General features: G+C 34.8%; 1 protein-coding gene across 5 annotated transcripts in view; it reads left to right on the top strand.

The window, feature by feature from the left end:
- The window catches only part of VPS13A (vacuolar protein sorting 13 homolog A), a 237,539-nt gene that overhangs the window by 178,500 nt on the left and 36,870 nt on the right, over positions 1 to 22,169 (top strand). For all 5 annotated transcript variants that reach the window (XR_004480053.2, XR_004480054.2, XR_007477790.1 and 2 more), the window contains exons 51-59: positions 1,046 to 1,174; positions 1,787 to 1,920; positions 6,968 to 7,097; positions 14,253 to 14,485; positions 17,933 to 18,086; positions 18,595 to 18,741; positions 18,939 to 19,020; positions 19,609 to 19,678; positions 20,541 to 20,646. Coding sequence is in view for 1 of the 5 variants with exons in the window: in XM_004285838.3 (XP_004285886.1) it covers positions 1,046 to 1,174; positions 1,787 to 1,920; positions 6,968 to 7,097; positions 14,253 to 14,485; positions 17,933 to 18,086; positions 18,595 to 18,741; positions 18,939 to 19,020; positions 19,609 to 19,678; positions 20,541 to 20,646 (1,185 nt within the window). In the remaining 4 variants the exon portion in view is untranslated. The remainder of the gene's footprint in view (positions 1 to 1,045; positions 1,175 to 1,786; positions 1,921 to 6,967; positions 7,098 to 14,252; positions 14,486 to 17,932; positions 18,087 to 18,594; positions 18,742 to 18,938; positions 19,021 to 19,608; positions 19,679 to 20,540; positions 20,647 to 22,169) is intronic.

The raw sequence follows: 22,169 nt of genomic DNA on the forward strand, positions 1-22,169 counted from the left end.
GTTTTCAGAGAGCACATCGTTTTTAGTCTTCTCAGTTCCTCCTGGGAAATATGCTTGGATTAGTATTGCTACTGTTTTGACTCCCAGATAAGTTTCCACTGGGTTGCAAGAAGCCTCAAGTGGGAATTTTCTCAGCCTGTTATAGCCTTAACCATGTCCCATGTCTAGTTCCATTAATTACTTTTTATGGTTGAATAAAACTGACTTTATCAAGCTAAGGCACTTGACTCTACCATCTAGCTTCTTCTACATTGCCCTCAGGTCATATGGTGATGATCATGATGAGCACATGAGCAGTCTCATTGAATTGTGTGAAGTTACCAGCCTGGTCAGAGTCGGATCACACTAAGACCTGATTTACATAATAGTTTACAGACAAGGCTGGCTCTCCATTCCTGTTCTTTTAGCTCTTTTCTTTGTTTCCAGCTCCTGTTGTCTGGTCTTCTTTCTGGGTGCATTGACTGTCTCCTATTCCGTTAGTCTGGTTTCCAGATCACTGATGTCCAGGTGGTTTCTTAAGATTTTGAGCCTGTTTTCTACTCTGAACTTTAGATACTTCTCTTGGTTTTTGCTTTTGTTTTTTGCTTTTTTAATCCTTATTTGACTTCCAGGACTCTGGATTTAATATATGTCCTGACTTGACATTTGTGTGTACTTTGACTACTGCTTAATTACTAAGTGATGCCCACAACCCAATTATAACTTTTAGTAACTGAACATTCCCCTGTTTTAAACTGATCACTTGGCTCAGTTTACTTACTTTTTTTCAATCCATCTCTAGATCTGGACCACACTAACGCCTCTTCACAGCACTCTATCAATAGCTCTTCAACTTATTACCCATTACTGCTTGTGTTCAAAGTGCCCCCAAGTGGCACCCCATCTTGAAGTCAGCAGTTTATAGCTAAGCAGTCCAGTAACCAGAGCAGTGTTGAAAGAGGTTTAAGACTATTTTAAGTCTACTCTGATGGGTTTATTAAAATGATAAAGGTCTTTATGGTGAAGTCAGTTTTACTTAAATAAATGTATGTAATGTATGTTTTAGTGTATCCCCTTTTGGCCTGAGGATGCTTCTAATAAACTTCTTATTCAAGTTGAAAGAAGTGAAGGCTCTCCCAAAAAGATACATTTTAACAAGCAAGAAAGTTGTATTTTATTGCATCTGGATAATGAGGTAAGTGATTCTTTTGTGTGTGTAGTTAGAGAAGCTAATATATACTTACTAATTTTTTTTTATTAAATGATTTTTTTTTGTTTGTTTCACCAAAAATGAACAAACATTTCTCTTTGCAAAGGGAAAAAGTTCTAAAAGGAAGCAAGAGACATAAAACAATTTAACTGTTACATGGAAAGTTAGAGCAGGGGTCCCCAACCCAGGGGCCATGGACTGGTACTGGTCCTTGGCCTGTTAGGAACCAGGCCGCACAGCAGGAGGTGAGTGGCAGGCGAGTGAGCAAAGCTTCATGTGCCGCTCCCCATGGCTCACATTACTGACCGAACCATCACTCACATTACTGTCTGAACATACCCCCCTCCCCGCTGCCGTTGGGGACTGCTGAGTTAAAGTGCCTGGAATGCTACAATATACCACATCTTGAATTTGACCCATCTGTATATGATAATTGAGAGTCATGGTTTTCCAGAAATGCAGTATGAAATCCCAAATTACTTTCCAAATCATCAAAAAATATATTAAGTTATGAATAGTTTTTATTATTAAATGTTATTGGTTAATATTCTTTGGACAATGATCACATTAGAGAATATTTTCTTTCCCTTTTTCTAGCTTGGAGGTATCATAGCAGAAGTTAATTTGGCTGAGCACTCTACAGTTATTGCATTTTCAGATTATCGTGATGGAGCAGCTCCATTCCTGTTAATAAATCACACCAAGAATGACATTGTTCAATATAAGCAAAGGTAAGAAGATTATTACAAATACAGTATCCCCTGATTTTAGCAGAGTCTAGCTGATGAGACATTGACTTTATGATAATTTCCTAAGAGTATAAACACCGTTAATGGCATTATGGCCATGTAAAACAATGTCCTCATTAAAAAATATATATATATACTGAAGTATGTAGGGTTAAAACTGACTTGAGATCTATAATTTACTTTTTTAAAAATTCCAACATAATTAACATATGAGTTTCAGGTGTCCAACATAATGATTCAATATTTGTATATAGTGTAAAATCATCACCACTATAAGTCTAGTTAATATCCATCACCAAACACAGTTAAGATTTTTTTTTCTTGTGATGAGAACTTTTAAGATGTACTCTCTTAGCAACGTTCACGCATACAATAGAGTATTATTAACTATAGTCACCATGCTGTACCTCGCATTCCCCATGATTTATACATTTTATAACTGGAAGTTTGTGCCTTTTGACCACCTTCACTCATTTCATCCACCCCAACCCTGCCTCTAGCAACTGCCAATCTGTTCTCTGTATCTGTGTGTTTGGTTTTTATGGTTGTTTTCTTTTTTCTTTTTTTGTTTGTTTTAGATTCCACCTGTAAGTGAGATGATACAGTATCTGTCTTTCTCTGACTTGTTTCACTTAGCATAATGCCATTAAGGTCCATCCATGTTGTCTCAAATGGCAAGATTTCTTTATGGCTGAATAATATTTCATTTTATATATACCACATTTTCTATATTCATTCATTCATCAATGGACAGTTAGGTTGTTTCCATGTCTTGGTGATTATAAATAATGCTGCAGTGAACATGCATATAATTCTTGAATTAGTGTTTTCATTTCCTTTGAACAGATAATCCAGCTGCTGGATCACATGTTCTGTTTTTAGTTTTTTGAGAAACCTCCATACTATTTTCCATAGTGGCTGCACCAATTTACATTCCCACCAACAATACACAAGGGTTCCCTTTTTCTCAGCATCCTTGCCAACACTTATTTCTTTTCTTGTCTTTTTGATAATAAGCATTCTAACAGGTGTGAGGTGATGTCTTATTGTGGTTTTGATTTCCCTGATGATTAGTGATATAATTTACTTTTAAATGCTTCAAAAACAAAAACGAAAAGAACTGAAGCAAGTATGACAAAATCTTGGTCATTGTGGAATCTGGTGAGGAAATTGTCAGGGTTTATCATAAGAATTTTGTCTATTTTTGAAATTTGTTTTTAATGAACATAATGTAAATATTGATTCTTCAGATTTTTTTCCAACAGTAGATACCTTTTTTTGCTGAGGCATGTAGGAAAGGAGTGCTACATTTTTAAGCTTTTCTAAAGACTATATTTATGTCTTGATATTTCAAGACTACTCATTATATCATTTGTTTCAATATACTGTGATACCTTATCCTCTTAGTACCACTACAATTTATGTAACCTTCTGTTCCTCTACTTATGTGTCCCAGGTTGTCTTGAATTTATTTTGTCTACTTTTCTTAGTTTGTTTTCATGTCACTTATCAGTGGGCTCATATTTATCAGTGCATTTATGCTTTTTTTCCACTGCTAACTGTACACTTAGAATCATTGACTAAAATAGGCATTGATTGAGTGAGAACCCAAAGCTTGAGCTAGCACATATCTAGAACTCCTCCTTGCCTATCAGTTCTCTCATTTGAGGAAGATGTTGAGAGAGAGTAGAGCCTGTTTTCTATGATTATCCATATTATAAAAATAATAAGTTGGTTGATTAAAACTGACAAAGGCAAACAAATGTTTTTTTTCTTATTTGTCCTTCAATTCACGTACCTCAACTAGCCTTTCCCAAAGAAACTGTCACAGAATTAAGACCTCCAAAAAATGATTTGGGTGACTATTTTCTCGATTCTCTCAAGGATAGTACATAACTGGTAACATTCTAAGATACACAGGAGCTAAGTTAATTCTTTACATACTGTGGATGATGTGGGGCATTGTAGCTTAATTCTCTGACATCTGGTTGAGCCTGGCTGAGGCTGAACTAGAGACTTCTCAGTCTTTTCTTTGGCCTTGACTTTGCACTGTTCTTTATAGTACAGTTCAGATATAAAGTGTCTAGAAATTTTATCTACTGCATTGTTACAGTTGTAAAAGTAAGGGATAAGGGAGAAACTAGAATGTGATCCTGTGTAGAAATTCTGAAACTTAAAAATTACAGTTTTAATGGAAATTTATAAAATTAACATATAGATTAAAGCGTTTGTCACATTGTGTTGTTATTTTCTTGTGAGGTTAAGACTTGTACACATATATAGTTAACATTCTGAGGACTCTGGTTACTTTTTATTTTCTTTGAATTTCCTGAGATAAATTTTTTTTTTTTTTTGTGGTACGCGGGCCTCTCACTGTTGTGGCCTCTCCCGTTGCGGAGCACAGGCTACGGACGCACAGGCTCAGCGGCCATGGCTCACGGGCCCAGCCACTCCGCGGCATGTGGGATCTTCCCGGACCGGGGCACGAACCCGTGTCCCCCGTGTCGGCAGGTGGACTCTCAACCACTGCGCCACCAGGGAAGCCCTCCTGAGATAAATTTGAGATGAATTGTTTCATGAGGAATATTCTGCAGTGAATTAAACAGATTAAAATTTATATGAATTAAAGCATTTCTAAATATTTTTAAACCAAATTTATCTGATCAACACGGTTACATTTGATATTTTTTCATAGAAAAATAAGGAATATAGGGCTTTTGTTTCCTCTGCCTTCCCTACCCTTGGCTTTTTTGTTGTTAATATGGTTTTTAATTGTTTCCTACATATAAAAATAACAACTGTCCATTATTTTTTAAAATTCTGTAGGAAAACTGAAAAGAAAAACATAATCCCTGGAATCCCAACACTGTCAGCATTTTGATTCAGTTATTCTTTTTACTATTGCTCTCTACCTTTTATATTTCTGAATCTCTTGTTTTTAACAGCTATTGTGAGCATGTAAATTTGCTTCAAAAACACAATTTTCAATGAATGCATGATATTCCATCATTTAGATGCACTATAATCAAATGTTCTTCTGTTGTTGAGAATTTATTTCCAGTTTTATAATGTTAGAACCTGTTTGTCTTTTAATAAAAATGTTGAACCCCCCCAAAAAAATGTTGAACCCATTTGTAATTCTTATAACAACTAATTTATAATTCCTTGCCATACTTTTTGGTAATATGGATTATTTTCTTCTAAGGATGATTTGGAAAATATACATTTCGTTTCTCTTGTAGATAATTATTTTGTGTTCTTGGAGATTTTGATGCATATTTTACTTTATTTTATTTTATTTTATTTTATTTTATTTTATTTTATTTTACTGCATCAGGTCTTAGTTGCAGTGTGCAGGCTCTTCATCGCGGCGTGTGGGCTTTTCTGTAGTAGTGTCACACCGGCTCCAGAGTACACAGGCTCAATAGTTGCAGCACACAGGCTCTCTAGTTGTGATGCACAGGCTCTAGAGTGCGTGGGCTCAGTAGTTGCGGCGTGTGGGCTTAGATGCCCCGCAGCATGTGGGATCCTAGTTGCCTGACCAGGGATCGAACCCATGTCCCCTGCAGTGGAAGGCAGATTCTTAACCACTGGACCACCAGGGAAGTCCCGATTTTGATGCATTTTAAATTTTGAGAGTGAAACAGTTATCTGCTAATTCATCCATGAAAAATTTGGAGTAGTTTACATTTTCTTTTATTTCTCTTTCCAAATTCTCAGTTTCTTATCAATATAATTTGGGATTTTTGACCCAGATGAATATAAAATGGTTAGTTTTTCAAAAATATGTTCTTGAAGGTATTTGCATTGATTCATAGCATATTAACAACAAGTTAATTTATTTGACTGGTTTAGTTGTTTAATATTTCTACATCCTAGTTCTTAAAATTTTATTTTTAGTCATCTCTGGCTTGGTTGGAAAAAGTAAGGGTTTGTGGATAATAGGTTATGCTATTGCTTATTTGAAAATGTCTTTCTCTTGCAAATTAACAATTTGACAGAAAATTTTAAGTCATAACTTCTTGCCTCAAAATTGTGTAGCCATTGCTCCATTGTTTTCTGGCATTCAGTATTACAGAAAAGTGTAAGAACAGTCTTACTTTTATTTCTTCATGGGTAACTGTGATTGTCCTAGATGTTTATAGGCAGGTTTTCCTCTATTTTCTTAAAATTTGAACATTTTACAAAGCTCTATCTAGGATGATATTCTGTTTCCATTAATTTAGTCTGATACCCAATGAAGTCTAATCTGCAGAGTCAGCTTCTTCAGCTCAGAAAAGTTATATTTTATTATTTCTTTGGTTTGTAGCTTCTCCATTTTCTTTTGGGGAATCGTTTCATGAGTTGACTGAGTTTCTTAGATTTGTATCCCATGTCTTATGGTTTTTAGAAATAATTGAGCTGTATTGTCTTTGCCACAGTAAAAACAATACTTTGGAAAGGGTTACCAATTAAATTCTCTTAGATTTGGTATAGATAAGATAAAGTAAGTGGAATAATTTTCTTTTATAATTAATTTGTATTAAAACAAAAGTTGACAAAGTAGTTTCAGCAACCTGGAGATATTTATTTCCTAAATAGGACAAATATTTCCCTTGAAATATTCTCATTATTTTCTCAGAAAACCACTTTTTTATTGTATAAGGAAAATTTTCAGTCTACTCTTTTTTTTTTTTTTTTTTTTTTTTTTGCGGTACGCGGGCCTCTCACTGTTGTGGCCTCTCCCGCCGCGGAGCACAGGCTCCAGACGCGCAGGCCCAGCGGCCATGGCTCACGGGCCCAGCCGCTCCACGGCATGTGGGATCCTCCCAGACCGGGGCACAAACCTGCATGTCCCCTGCATCGGCAGGCAGACTCTGAACCACTGCGCCACCAGGGAAGCCTGAGGAAAATTTTCAGTCTACTCTTAATCAGAACTATCACAAATCTCAATTAATGGACTCAGAATTAATGAAGTATTATTTTGGATTCTTTAAATAATCGTATACTTGCACTTACTTTAATGCATATTTTTTACTATTTATGTCAGTTCCCTCTGTGAAATAGAAGATTCCCTCCCTCCTGGAAAAGCAATTCTTTATACGTGGGCTGATCCAGTGGGCTCTAGAAAGCTGAAGTGGAGATGTGGAGAAAGCCATGGTGAAGTAACACAAAAGGATGTATGTACTGGATTGATTATTATGGTGTTCTCAGAAGTCTTTTATTTATTTATTTTTTAAGTTACTCTCTTTCAGCCTTACTAGTTTTGAGGCCTCTTTTGTGTTTCCACTTCTTAAAAACTGCGAAAGATTTTTAAAACAGTATTCAAACTTTAACTTAACCAGAAATGTTTAAAACTGGAAACAGTCTTATTTTGTCTGCCTTTTTATTTGATTCTATTATGTTATAAAGGGTAAACTTAGGTATTTTCAGCATTCAATTTATAAACCAATATAAATACATTCTTTGCATTGAAAGTCATCCCAAGTCAATTTAACTTCTGTGAAGGATATTTAGGGATCTATTAATGAAAGAATTTATCTCTGGATGGCAAACTGTTGTTTTTTATAATAATAAAGTTAGGTATAAACATTCTGCAGTAACATATTAAATGACTTTCAGAAATTGTTTTATTAAAGTTTTATTGGTCTTGCAAAATTTATCTTAATTTGTTCCCTATTCCAGTGTCTTTTTTCTTGCCACTAGTTATTATTTCTCTTATCAAATGAGTATTGAACTTTTACTAATTTTTATGACTTTTTGTAATCTTTTGAGATGATTATATGTTATCTGGGCTTTGTCTTATTTGGTTGGTTTTTTAATATTAGACCAACCTTGTATTTTTGGAATTGACTTGCTAATGCTTTGTTTAAGACTTTTGCTTGTAATCATGAGAGAAGTTGGCCTGTAACTTTCCTGCCTTGTAATGTCCTAACCAGATTTTGATGTTAAGGTCATTCTAATACATGCTGGGAAATATCTACGATTTTCCTATTTTCTGGAAGAGCTTATGTAAGATTGGTATGATTTCTAGAATGTTTGGAATATTTGCTAGAGTTCACCAGTGAAGCCAAGCCATCTTAACCTGCAGTAGTCTTTGTAGGAAGGTTTTAAATTATGAATGCTATTTTATTATTAAATATAGGGCAATTCAGCTTTCTATTTCTACTTGTGTCATTTTGGTAAGAGGTTTTCTAAGAATGCTTTTATTTCATCTCTGTTTTCTAATATATTGATATAAATGTTTTCATAATATCCACCTTTTTATCTTTTAATATTTATGGGGATGATTCTCTTTTTCATTCCTAGCACAGACTATTTGTCCCTTCATTCCCTTTTTCCTGATAAGTTTTGCTGAGATTTTATTAGTTTAATTAGTTTCAGTTTAGTTTTGTCTGTCAGAAAACCATCAATTTGCTCTTTTGATGATCTCTTTTATACATTTGTTATCATTTTCACCTGTTTCTGCTCTAGTCTATATTCTTTCACCTTTCTTCTGTTTTAATTTGATAAGTTTCTTCTAAACTCTTGAAATAGATATTGTATTAGTCTGCTCAGGGTGCCATAACAAAATACCTTAGACTGGATGGCTTAAACAATGGAAATTTACTTCTAATGGTTCTGGAGGCTAGAAGCTTGAGATCAGAGTGCCAGCAGGGTCAGGTTCTGGTGAATCTGGTGAGACCTCTTCTTGGTTGCAGATGACTGCCTTCTTGCTGTGTCCTCACATGGCAAAGAGAGAGTGAGCGAGCCCTCTGGTATCTCTTATAAGGAAACTAATACTGTTGGATCAGAACCCTATTTACACCTTCCCCCTCTCCCAGGATGTCATTTAACCTTAATAACCTCCATAAAGGCCCTATGTCCTAACACAGTCACATTGGAAGTTGAGACGTTAGCATGTGAATTGGGGGAGGGGGCAAATGAGTTCATAGCAGATACCTAGATCATTGCTTTTTAGACTTTCTTCACTTCTTATTTCAAGTCACTTAAAGTCACGAACTTCCTACCAAAAACAGTATTAATTTTATCTCACAAATTTTCCTGTGTTTTATGTTACTTATTTTTTAGTTAAAAATATTTTCTAAATTTCATTGTGACTTATTTTTATATTTTGGCTTCATGGTTACTTAGGTTATCACTTTTCAGAGGTATTTTCTAGTTTTGTTTGCTTATTTCTAACTTAATCCCACTGTGACTAGAGAACATACTCTGATTCAATTTTTTGGAATTTATTGAAATTGACTTTGTAGGCCAGCATGTGGTAAATTTTTGTAAATATTTTATGTGTATTTGAAAAAATATGTATTCTGTAGTTGTTGGTTACGGTATTCTATGTGTTACCAGGTCCAAGCTTGCTCTGCTCACCACACGACAGGCCAGTAAATTGGGAGGTGTTTATAAATTTATTTATTTATTTATTTATTTATGGCTGTGTTGGCTCTTCGTTTCTGTGCGGGGGCTTTCTCTAGTTGCGGTGAGCGGGGGCCACTCGTCATTGCGGTGCGCGGGCCTCTCACTGTCGCGGCCTCTCTTGTTGCGGAGCACAGGCTCCAGACGCTCAGGCTCAGTAGCTGTGGCGCACGGGCTTAGTTGCTCCGTGGCATGTGGGATCTTCCCAGACCAGGGCTTGAACCCGTGTCCCCTGCATTGGCAGGCAGATTCTCAACCACTGCACCACCAGGGAAGCCCTGGGAGGTGTTTAGGCAAGGAATAACGACTTTATTCAGAAAGCCAGCAGACTGAGAAGATGGCGGACTAGTGGCCCAAAAAACCATCTTGTTGGGGTCTGGATGCCAGTTTCTTTTATAGAACAGAGAGGGGGAGGAGGTTAGGAACTAAAGTAAAAAGCCCATTTATCTTGCAAAACATCTCCTCACAGTGGCCTTTATTGGGGAGGGAATGTGTTAGTTTCTTCTTTTCTGCAGCCATTCACAGGTGGGCAGGGTCAGATTGTCTCCCTGTGAGCTGAACAGAGGTACTTTAGTTTAAGGTTCAGGCAGAGAGGCAGGGTTCCCTGAGGCATGCCATTATGTATGATTATAATAACAAAAGCAGCAAAAAGCAAAGGTTAAAGTCAAAGAAAGAGATCCAACATGGAGTCAAAATCGGCTGTTCCCTGTTACATATATATGTTGATTTATTCAAGTTTTGTTGAATTGTTTAAATCTATCTCATTAAATTTTTTGTTTGCTTGTTCTGTTACTTGGAGAGTGGTGGTTAAAATCATGGATTTACACATTCCTTTTTTGGTTTTGTTAATTTGGGCTCTTATATTTTGAAACTATGTGATTAGGTAGATACAAATTTAGAATTATTATGTCTTTTTGTTAAATTGATTCTTTTATCAGTATGTAATATTGCAGTGCCCACCACAGTATCTTTTTAGGCTTAAACATTCAGACTTACAAAACTATCATAGGCCACAGTTTACAACTGCCTGCTTGGGTGGATACAGGCCAGGAAACACAGCATACCAGCAGGAAGCATCAGACAAGTTTAGGAGGTATTCTCTTTGGTCACTTCAAACAACAGCTTTGATGTGAGGGAAAACAAAGCTCACTGGTTGTGTTATGAGCCCCCTTGACCTAGAAGCCCTACCCCACAGTAGCAGATATCTCTTATAACACCCCATGAGCATAGCTTGCAGATTTTCTGCAAGGGACACAAAAAGATCATCACATTAACAGAAGCCTAAAGCTTTAGCTTCCTACTGTATTACAGCATTCATCCTTGACTTATTAAAACCTGCTGTAAATTAGTACTTGTACCACTTTCCCAGTAATGTAAGGACTTTAGAACTCTTTAACTCCATTTACTCCTTCCGTCTTATGTAATATTGTTGTGTGATTTATTTCTAAATAGGTTAACTCCCATAAGAAGTATTATTACTGCTTTCTACAATTAGTATTCCATTTAAATTAACCCACATATTTCTCCTTTTGCCACTTTTCATTTCTGCCTGCATCTCCATACTTCTGTTTTGGTTCATTTTTCTTCTCTTTACTATTTTTTTAGTGTGAGTTGTTGACTAAAAAATTATTCACAACCTAAAAGTTGAGAGTTATGTTTTATTGGGCGGGAACTTTTAGGACTTCAAGCCCGGGAGGCAGCATCTCGAGTAACCCTGAGAGAACAGCTCCGAGGAGGCAATGGGGGAAGCCAGGTTATATAGAAGTTTTACAACAAAGGGCAGGTAGTCAGGAACATCAAAAGATTATTGTTAATTAAAGAAAACCAGATATCCCAAGTTAAGGAACTTAGCACTTTTCTGTGTATAGGAAGATGCAAGAGTCTGGGCTCACTGAAATCATTCCTTTAATATGCACCTCAGCTATCTCGGGCCAGTATCCTGTGTTTTCACATCCTGAGTTTCCTCAGGGCTCACCGTGGGGAGTGGCTGCAGTCTGATGGCTGCTAGATGGCAGGTATTCTTCGTGAGTTTCCTCAGGGCTCACCAGCTCACCATAGGCTGTAGCTGCAATAGCTGATGACTGTAACATCCTTGTTTACTGATATGGCAGCCAGTATTCCATTTATCAGACTCTACAGCTGATTAGTTTTCTGTCAGCTTCATTCTGGACATGTCTTTATTTTGCCCTGTTTTTAGTGGAGTATTTCTGCTGGATATCAAATTTCAGGGTTGGCACCTCTTTTTTTTCTCTTTATCTTTGGAATTCACCATTACATAAATGTGAGACTTTTCATCATGTCTCATGACTTTTATGTGTTGTTTCATCTTTTTCTCTCCTTCCTTCAGTATGGATATTTTCTTGTGACCTATTTTTCACTATACTTCTCTCGCTGTATCTAATCTGCTCTTAAAATCATCCATTGAGTTCTTAATTTTAGTTATTGAAATGATGAGTTCTAAGACTTCTATTGTAGAAGTTTTTGTTCCAAAATTCTCTGTCTTGTTACATAATTTCTTGAATGTTTTGATCATAACTACTTTGAAGCCTATCTGACAATTTCGATATCTAGATTTCATATGGATATTTTTATATTTTCTTTTTTTTCTTGTTTTTCACTCAGATCCATACTTTATGCATGTTTATTTTTGCCTGTGTGCTGGACAAAGTATATGGAAAATTTTAAAGGCAATTCGAGGCTCCATATGATGTTCCCTTTCTCTTAAGAACGTGTGATTTTGCCTTTGTAAGGTAGCTAGTCTAGGGGGAGAGTACCTTAATGGGGACTGAAATTATTTGAACCTGGTCTTCAGTCCTTGTGAGGACTTGTGTATTTCCAGTTTACCCTGGCACCTAAAGTATCGCCCTTTGGGGACTCAACTAAAAGCCTAAGCTGTTGACCATTCTTTTTGGTATGCCCTGCACTCCAGTTTTGGTCCTTCCAAACATGAGACTCCCAATTTTAATGTTTTTCTTAAGCTCTCAGTGTTTGCTTCTACTTTTAGAACTGGCACTTGTGAACTCTGAATACAAAGTTCACTTTTATTGGCTTTCTTTCTCTCTCAGATCTTGGCCCCATTCTCACTACCTTGGTAACTTTTCTGTCTTTTCAAACACATATTTTTCCTTTTTAGATTTTGTCCAGCTTTTGCTGTTAGGAAGAGTGTTGGTCCAGGACCACCTAGTCATCAGTTGCCAGAGCAGAAACCCCTGGTATCTTTTTAAAATTAAGCTTGTTAGCATAGGGGAGTGTAATGGCATTTTGTGTGTTGATTTTTTTTATCCAGAAAATTCACTGAATTCTCTTATTAATATTATTTGTTTTTTATTTTTCCATATGGACAGTCATGACACTTAGAAATAATGAGAGTTTTGTTTTCTCCTTTTCAATCCTTTCATCTTTAATTTCTTTTTGCCTTGTTGGACTGGCTAGCATCTCTATATACTGTTTAATAAAACTGATATTAACACATGTCTTTGTCTTATTTCTGGTCTCAAGTTATATAACTTTAATATTTACCTTTAAGTGGGATCTTTGCCAAAGTATGGTGTGTGTGTTTGTTTGGGTGGGTTTGATAAGAGGTTAAAGAACTTCTCATCTAGTCTTTGTTTGCAAAAAATTTTTATTATGCCTGGATATTGAATTCTGTAAAATGTTTTCTCCCACATAAGTACTATTTTATTTACATAACATTCCTTTCTTGCTTCAGACACTCATCTTGGATCACTTTCCTTTTGCCAGTGTTTAATTCCTCCTATAGAATTTCCTTGAGTGACTCTGTTGATGATGATATTTAGTAGTTTTCATTTGTCTTTAGGCATCTTTGTTTCCTATACTTTTCTTCACTGAAGGATATTTTTGCTGAGTAAGGAATTCTGGGTTCTGAATTGTTTTCTCTTAGCATATTGATGGTATTTTTCCATTGTCTTTTCAGTGTTGCTCTTGTGGAGTCCAGTGTTCTTTGAATGTATTTGAGAGGGCTGCCCATAATTGGCCTAACTTTATTTTTTAAATTCATGATTATTAGATTTATTCAGGAAAAAAGACTTCATTTTAATATAAAAATAATCAAATATTTGACCTGTTGATTAGTACTTTTGCATATTTATAGCATAATATTTATATCAAAATGATAGATCAAGTTTATAAAGGTAAATCTGTAATCCAGTGTAAATATTAGAAAAACTTCAGAATTATTTGGAAATTAGTTTATTTATATCTTAATGTAGTTTTAGTACTATGTATTTTATTTTAGAAAGTGTTATAAGTAACATGACTGTGGTAACAACTCATTTTTAATTTTAGTGGATTATAACATGAATGTGTACTATATATTATAATTTCCTGTTAATCAGAGTGTTCACTTAACTAGAAATTCATTGCTGACAGTTAATTATTAGAAGTTAATTATTGAAACTGAAGACCCTGATATCAGCACAATAATTATATATAAAGGCTTCCTGCAGAATTAACCCTGTAGTAAGTATTTGTGCTTTGTAGAGCATGCAACTGAGGTGTCAGATATTCTTTATCTTATTTAGTTCAGCTCTACAAGGAAATATGAATTTCTGACTGAACAACTTTTAATGCATAACACATTGATTAGTCTTATAATAAATCAGAGAAAATAAAATTTTGTGTTATCGATTAGCCTAGAAAGGAAGACTATTTAATTAGATTTTACTATGGTATTAAAAGAACAGTTGACCTGTCTTCCTGACTTCATAATGATTATGGCAGAAGCTGTCATCAACTGATTTTAATTATGTAAATTTCCAAATGTTATACAATTACTAATTTATTTTGTTCAACCCTGGGAACGAGGTGCCATTACTATTCTCATTTTTCAAATGTGGAATCTAGATTTTGTGTTGGATGTGACCAAACTCTAATTTTTTATTTTTTTGATGATTTTGTTTCAGGATATGATGACACCTATAGATCTGGGGGAAAAGACCATTTATTTAGTTTCATTCTTTGAAGGCTTACAACGCATTATTTTATTCACTGAAGATCCAAGGGTATTTAAAGTGACATATGAAAGTGAGAAAGCAGAGTTAGCAGAGCAAGAAATTGTGTTGGCATTACAAGATGTTGGAATTTCTCTTGTCAACAATTATACAAAGCAAGAAGTAGCCTATATTGGCATTACAAGGTTAGATGCGTTAAAATTTGGATACATTTAAGTGATCGGTTCTTAATCATTAAGAGTGGTGATTGTAAAATCTAAAATGAGTTAGTTTAAATTTTCTGTTTTGACTATTCATTGATACTAATCTGAGGTAATGCTAATGTAAAAGTGCTTTGATGCTTTTTTTTGCCTTTTGAGATAAAGACATACCAAAAATCAAATTTATCTCATCATGTTGTTGATTTTCCCAGCTCTCTAAAAATTAGATTTATTCAACTTATCAAAGGTATATTTTCTTTCTTTAATATGTCATAAGGAAATGTTTAACTGTTCATTACCACCTACCACAGTGCAGGGTACACCACAAATCTAATCTTTTTCTATGAGTTTGTTTGTTTGTTTTTGAAGTACATTTGATCTGCAACACTATGTTAGTTCCTGGTACGTAACATAGTGATTCAGTATTTCTGTTCATTACAGTGATCACAATAAGTCTAGTTACCATGTGTCACCATACAAAGATATTATATTATTATTGACTATATTCCCCACACTGTACATTTCACTTTCTAATCACTTTCTACTTTGACCTTGGCACTTTAAGATCTAATAAGATAATACTGTATTTACCATTTCCCACATAAGTCATCACCAGTAAAACTCTTTCTTTCCCTTTTGCACTTAATATTCCTGTTTATAAACACTTAAAATTAATTTATGTATATTACTGCCAAATTTGAGAGTGTTTCTATATTGCAGTCTGTATAACAAGGATAATGTAGTTTTAATCCTTTACTTGAGTTAAACTCTCAAATAAATATATAAATTAAAGGTATATGATACAGATTTGACTTTGTTTTTCTATGTAAATTCATCTGGAAATGCCCCTGACTTCTCCTTGAATGCTATCCATGCCATTTAAAAAGTCATATTAAAGGGAATTCCCTGGCAGTCCAGTGGTTAGGACTCTGTACTTCCTCTGCAGGGGGCACGGGTTCAATCCCTGGTGAGGGAACTAAGATCCTGCATGCCACTCGGCACGGCCAAATGAATAAAAAGGCATATTAAAACTATTTTCTTAGAAATTCTTTTTGTTCTCAAAAAAGTATGTTTATTACTTAAATTAAAATGTCAAATAGATAACAGATTTTAAGCTGTGAAACCTGATATGTGCTATCTCCTATGCTAAATGATGTGAATGCAAAGGGGATTAATACATGGTTTCTACCTTTCTGTTTATTAAGTGAACATAAATTTTAGAAGGAATAAACAAATAGAATAAATAAAATTAAATAACTTACATACTTCAGTAAGCAAAACAAGTGAAGTAATTTTAGAATGTGGAAAGATTTTTAAATTCTGCAATTAAGTCTTATAGCAATTTTTTAGTAAATTAGATTTGTTCCATTCACTGTGTCTCCTAGATTACTGTTTCACACTTTATCTCTTTTTAAACCTCCATTCTCTCTCAGCTCACTGCCTTGCATCTTACTTCACCGAGTAAACTGACACAATCAAAAGGGAACGTCCAAAGACCCACTTCCAATATCTCAGCTTCCTATGCACCAATATTTTTTACCTACATATTGCAGTGACACATTTCCTAGTTATCGTAGACACATTGTATGTGCTCCTATTTAAACATATGTTTCTACTTTTGCACTATATTTCATTCACTCTTGCCTCTTGAGACATTGATCCAGCAATTCTCTTCTTTTTTTCTCCTACCTCAATAATTTTTGGCTCTCTATTGAATTGTTCCAACCAGTGTAATTTCTTTCAACTAAAAAAAATTCTCTTGAACCCACTTTTCCTGCTACCTACTGCACATTTCTTTGCTTCACTTTATAGCCAAACCCCTTAGAAGTGTTAATCTATTACAGAAGATATATTCACTATCTCCAATTCTTTTTTTACCCATTTTTCTTTTAACTATTCCAAACAGGTTTTTGCTTTCAGTATACCATGAAACTGGTCTTGGTAAGATCACCAGAGACCTAAGTATTGCCAAGTCCCAGTGTACAATTACCAGTCTTTGTATTGATTATGTTTATAACATTTAACACAGATCCCTTCTTGATACAGTGTCCTTGATGTTACACCCAGGATATCTCACCACCTTGGTTTTTCTTTCTGTTCCAACATTTCTTATTCTCACTTGTTGCTTGTTTGTCTTTTTCTCAACTGCTTAATATTGGGTACCTTGAGGCTCTCAGACCTTAGTCCTCTTCTCTGTTTCAGTTTTGATTTCAAATACCGTATATATGCCAAAAACTTCTAAAAATATATCTTCAGCCAGATTTTTGTCCTGAACTCCAGACTTACCTATCCAACGACTTACATAAAATCTTTACTCAGGTATCTAAGAGACTTCTTAAGCTTTGTAGTATGTAAAACCAAACTCCTGATCTCCTTCTACCAAAACCTGCTTTCCCACTGGAGTTAATGACAACTACATTCTTCCAGCTGCTCAGGCCAAGAACTTTGGAATCATCTTTGATTCCTCTCTTTATCTTACACCCCACATGTAATCCATCTAAAAGCAGTGTTTTGGATCTAGCTTCGAAACACACGTAGAATCTGACCACTTTGTACTGCCTCACCCTTAGGCCACCGCAGGCAGCGCCATCACCGTTTTTCTCCTGGCTTACTGCATTACATTCCTAACAAGTTTTCCTGTTCTAGTCTTCATCCCTTTTTTTTCTTTCTTCCCACTCCAACACATAGTACATTCTTAAACCTTAGGTCAAACTATGTGGCTGATTATCTTCTCATAATCTTTCAGTGGGTCCTCCTCTCAGAATAAAACTCGGAGTCTTTACAGTATCCTCAAGGCTTTACGTTATTTTGCCTCTCATTATCTGTCTTACTTCATCTTCTACTCTTAATGTGTTCCAGGCATGCCAGCCTCCTTGCTCTTCTACCTGGACGACTACAGGCATGCTCTGCTTGGAGTCTTTGCTCTAGCTTGTCTCTCTACCTGAAATGTTGTTCTTCTCTTCCGTGCTGGATAACTCCCTCATCTTCTTTAAGACTGTTGAAATCTCGCCTTCTTAATGACACCTCTGGTGGCCACTCTTTTCTGATGCTGCCACTTTGCATATCCCAGTACTCCACATCCAATTTACCCCGTCTACTTTTTCTTCTTTCAAAAGCATTTTCACCTCCTAATATATTAAAAGATGCTAATTTACTATTTATTGTCTATCACTCCTCAGGTAAAAGAAAGCTCCAAAATGGCAGAAATGTTCACTGATAATCTCCCTGCCACCTAGAATAGTGCCTAAATAGGAGTTTAATAAGTACTGGTTGAATGAATTCATGTTTTTAAACTTGTAATGTGCTTGCTTACAACTAGGGATATTGCAAAAATTTACTGAAGGTTTTTCAGTAATGGTAATTCATGTAATAAACCAGATAAAATGAAAATGTTTATAAATTAGTACCATGATTTTTGCTTTCATATATAAGTTCTGATGTGGTTTGGGAGACAAAACCCAAGAAGAAGGCAAGATGGAAGCCAATGAGTGTAAAGCACACTGAGAAGTTAGAGAAAGAATTTAAGGAATATACTGAATCTTCACCATCAGAAGATAAGGTTATTGAGTTGGACACTAACATTCCGGTAATATTTTTAAGTACTGATATGAAGTTTTAATTTTTATCTGTTGTAATTAGATGAATCACAAGTTAGTTTTTAAGGAGAGACTAGTTTGCTTACAAAACAATGAATCCTATTATACATACTTTATATAGAATATTTTAAAGGGATAGTTCTCTGTATCAAGATTCAGACTTTCTTAAGCCGCTAATGATCTACTCCTTGGTTAACAAGAAGGCAATAAGTTGCTTTGTTTTATTTTTAAAACTGTTTTTTCTTTTATCGCTTTATTTTTTTGATAAATTTTAGTAAAGTTATATAAAAAGTGATAAAACCAAGTTATAAGGATTATATGAATATTTCTGTGAATTGTATGGATATGGAGTAGATCTCAGTCAAAATCGCATCAAATATTTAGCCTACTATTTAATATTATCTTTAAAGTTTTTTGATACAGATTTCTAATTTTAATCAATTAATAAATAAAGAGAAATTCCATGTGTTTGTGTGTGTGTATGGGCATATTTTTCAGGTTCGCTTCACACCTAGTGGTACTAACATGAAAATTCTGCAGCCACATGTAATAGCTATAAGAAGAAATTACCTTCCAGCATTAAAGGTAGAATATAGCACATCTGCACATCAATCATCATTTAGAATTCAAATTTACAGAATACAGGTGAGTTTGAAAAGATAGTCAAATTATATTCTAAAGGAATATGACAATAAATGTATTCGCATAGTCTGTTTTGTCTAGTACTTAAGTTTCATTGTTGGACTAGAGTTTTTGATTCCTTGTACTTCTTAAATTTTGTTATTCCAGTCAGGTTCTATAATTAACATATTAATATACTGACCTGTTGTTTGTTTTCTTAGATCCAAAACCAGATACATGGTGCTATATTTCCATTTGTGTTTTACCCCATTAAACCTCCTAAGTCGGTCACCATGGATTCAGGTTTGTTTGTATTTTTACATTGCCATAAAAATGGTTGTATTAGCTATTTGGTTTCTTTTACTTTAAAAATATGAAGTGAAACCATTCTCAAGTTTAGTGTCTATAGGATCATTGGAAAATTAGCTTGAAAAAAAACCAGGAAGTACTCAACTAACTTCAATAAAACTGAGTGAATACTGAAGAAAAGATTATTTAGAAATATATATATAATGTTTAGAGATATTAATTTTAAAAAAAGATTACTAATTTGTAAACCCCTAATTTAGAAGCCACTAGAACCTTTGAATAAAAAGATAAGACCCTGAATCTGTTTTCACAAAGACTTCCTAATGATTCTAATACATACTTCTGGTTTAAAATCACTAATTTAAAGGATCAGTTAACCTTAGAGTGAATACAGATAATTAAAAAAAACAATCCTGGAGTCTGAAATTAAGGTTGTGATAGATCTTACAGATATCAGTAATTTTAATTGATACTCACGATTTAGTAAATAATTTAATTGTCCACTGTGATGTGTATTAAATTGCAAGAAAATGCTTATCTTTTGTTTAAAGCATCATTAATCATATTTATTAATCTTTACAGCACCAAAGCCCTTTACAGATGTCAGTATTGTCATGAGATCTGCAGGACATTCGCAGATATCACGTATTAAGTAAGCGTCTTAGTACATTTATTGTGTGTGCATTTAATGTTTTAATTTAAATATGAGTTAATTGTACTCTTAAATAAATAAATTTCAGATGAGTCAAAGATTTAAGTGTAAAATATTAAATTATAAAGGTCATAGGAAAAATCAATTATTTCATAATCTTGGAGAGTCAGAAAGCTCCAAATGAATTATACCTAGGTATTAACAATAGTCATTTCTGAATTGTGTGTATTTTGTTATTTTCTTTTTTATTTGTTTTCTCTATTAAGTTGTCTATAATTACTGCATACTGTTTTAGAAACAAGAAAATAATATTTTCAATTCAGTCACCACCCAGTTCAAAAAATAGAACACTGACAGAAACATCCATCTATGTATCACTACCATATTTCTTGTTTCCTCCACCCTATCACCAAGATAAATACTATTTTTATTCCCTTTTTAAAATACTGTTTTATTGTTTACGTGTACCTAAACATTATGCTTCTTACTTTGCCAAAATTTTTCCTAATTAAAGAAAAATTTTTTAACTGTAAATATATTCTTGGGACTTGCTTTTTTCATTCAGATTTTTACTACAATTTATTTTGTTGTATGTAGCTAGAGTTTATTTATTATCACTAGCATGTAGTATTCTCTTGTGTGACTATATACCACAGTTTACTTACCGATTTCCTCTTTGTAGGCATTTTCGTATTATGAGTTTGTTGCCATTATGAACAGTGTTGCCGTGACATTTTTTCATTCATTCACCTAAAAAGTCCTAAGTTTCAATGTTTTAATATTTATCTAATATTTTTTCCTATATAATTTTGTTAATGCAGTTAATCAATGATTTTTAAATGTTTTTCACCTTGTATTATAGGTATTTCAAAGTGTTGATCCAAGAAATGGATCTCAGGTTAGATCTTGGGTTTGTCTATGCTGTATCAGAACTTATGACAGCAGCTGAAGTAACTGAAAAAACGGAGGTAAGACTTATTAATAATATGATGGGAAGAATTAGGGAAAGAGGAGGACTTAAAAAAATTATAACATTATACATTCTTAAATGTATTAAAATGGTTTTAAAAATTAAAATTTTTTTATTATGCTGCCGTGGTTCTACATTGGCAGACATCACATTTTCAGATTATAGAAGTTGGAAGCAAGACAAATAACCTTTTTATGATGACTTAGAAAATAGGAGGAAAGGTTTTAGGCCAGTAGTAAGGGGAAGAGGATAATCAGTCATGTTTACATCACTTTTTTCCTATTTTATTTTTCTGGGTTACTTTTGTATTGATTAATAATTTAGAAATTTGGATATGCCAGGATATTTGATGAGAAAAGGGATAAGGCAAATAAAAGGTAAGATATCCTTGCATATACCTACACACATCTTCCATGTACTTTAAACCATCTTTAGATTACTTATAATACCTAGTACAATGTAAATGCTATGTCAGTAGTTGCCAGGGTGTGCCAAATGGAAGTTTTGGTTTTTGGAACTTTCTGGATTTTTTTTTTTTTCTTTTATATTTTCATTCTACAGTTGGTTGAATCCACGGATGTGGAACCTTGTGGATACAGAGGGTCAGCTGTATACTGAAACAGTGCTGGGTACTTGTCCCCCTTTCTCCAAGGCTTATTATTGTTACTGGTTTGTTTATTAGTTCAGTGACTGGCTGGATTATTTTATTGAAGTCTACCCCACCCCCACCCTTACCTTTCACTGCATTGTTAAGCCTTTGATGTCGCTCCTCAGGGAGGTGAAGATTTGGGACACCCACAGTTACCCTGGAATAAAAGTGGTTTTTACAGGGCTCTTTGCATTTCTTTCCATGATCACAACTGCTAATTGCTGGATGATTGCTCTAGTTTTTTTCAGTAATGCCTTAGGGCATAAATTGCTCTACAGACTAATCCAGTCAAATTTGGCCTCCTTTGAAGGAAGTGATCTGAAGATAAGTGTTTGCTATTTGTTCCAACCCCCCCCCCCCCCCCCCCCCCCCCCGGTCTCTTTCCCCAGTTCTTTCTTTCACAAAAACTTAACAGGCCTACAGTTTAGCCTGTATCTTCACTGAATCAAGGATTTTCCTCCCAGTTGCCTTTCGCCACAACATTCACTGTTTCCTAGAGCCCTCTTAGGCCTGAACTTTACATTTTGTTGTAAATGAAGTCAGTTTCTTTGGGAAGAGATGAGGAGCTGTCTGTTTTAAAGTCTACTCCCACACACACATACACCCGCACCCCCAGGCAATATCTCGGGACCAGAGCTTTGGACCTCTAGAGGTGGGCCAAGGGTGATCAGACCTCAGTATTCTCAGTGGTGTCACACCCAAGTAGAGCCTTTGTTCTCTGAGTGGAGGCTGGGCAGAAGAGGGAAGCTCCTTCTTCCCCTGTAGTTTAGGCTCAGCAGCTAGTAGCTGGGGGCAGGATGAGAAGTGCTGACCTCTGTTCCTCCCAAGATGAGTCTTCCAGTTGGGAGGTGGGGCAGAGAAGGAACTCTAAG

The sequence above is a fragment of the Orcinus orca genome, chromosome 6, assembly GCF_937001465.1.
Source record: "Orcinus orca chromosome 6, mOrcOrc1.1, whole genome shotgun sequence".
Lineage (NCBI taxonomy): Eukaryota > Metazoa > Chordata > Mammalia > Artiodactyla > Delphinidae > Orcinus > Orcinus orca.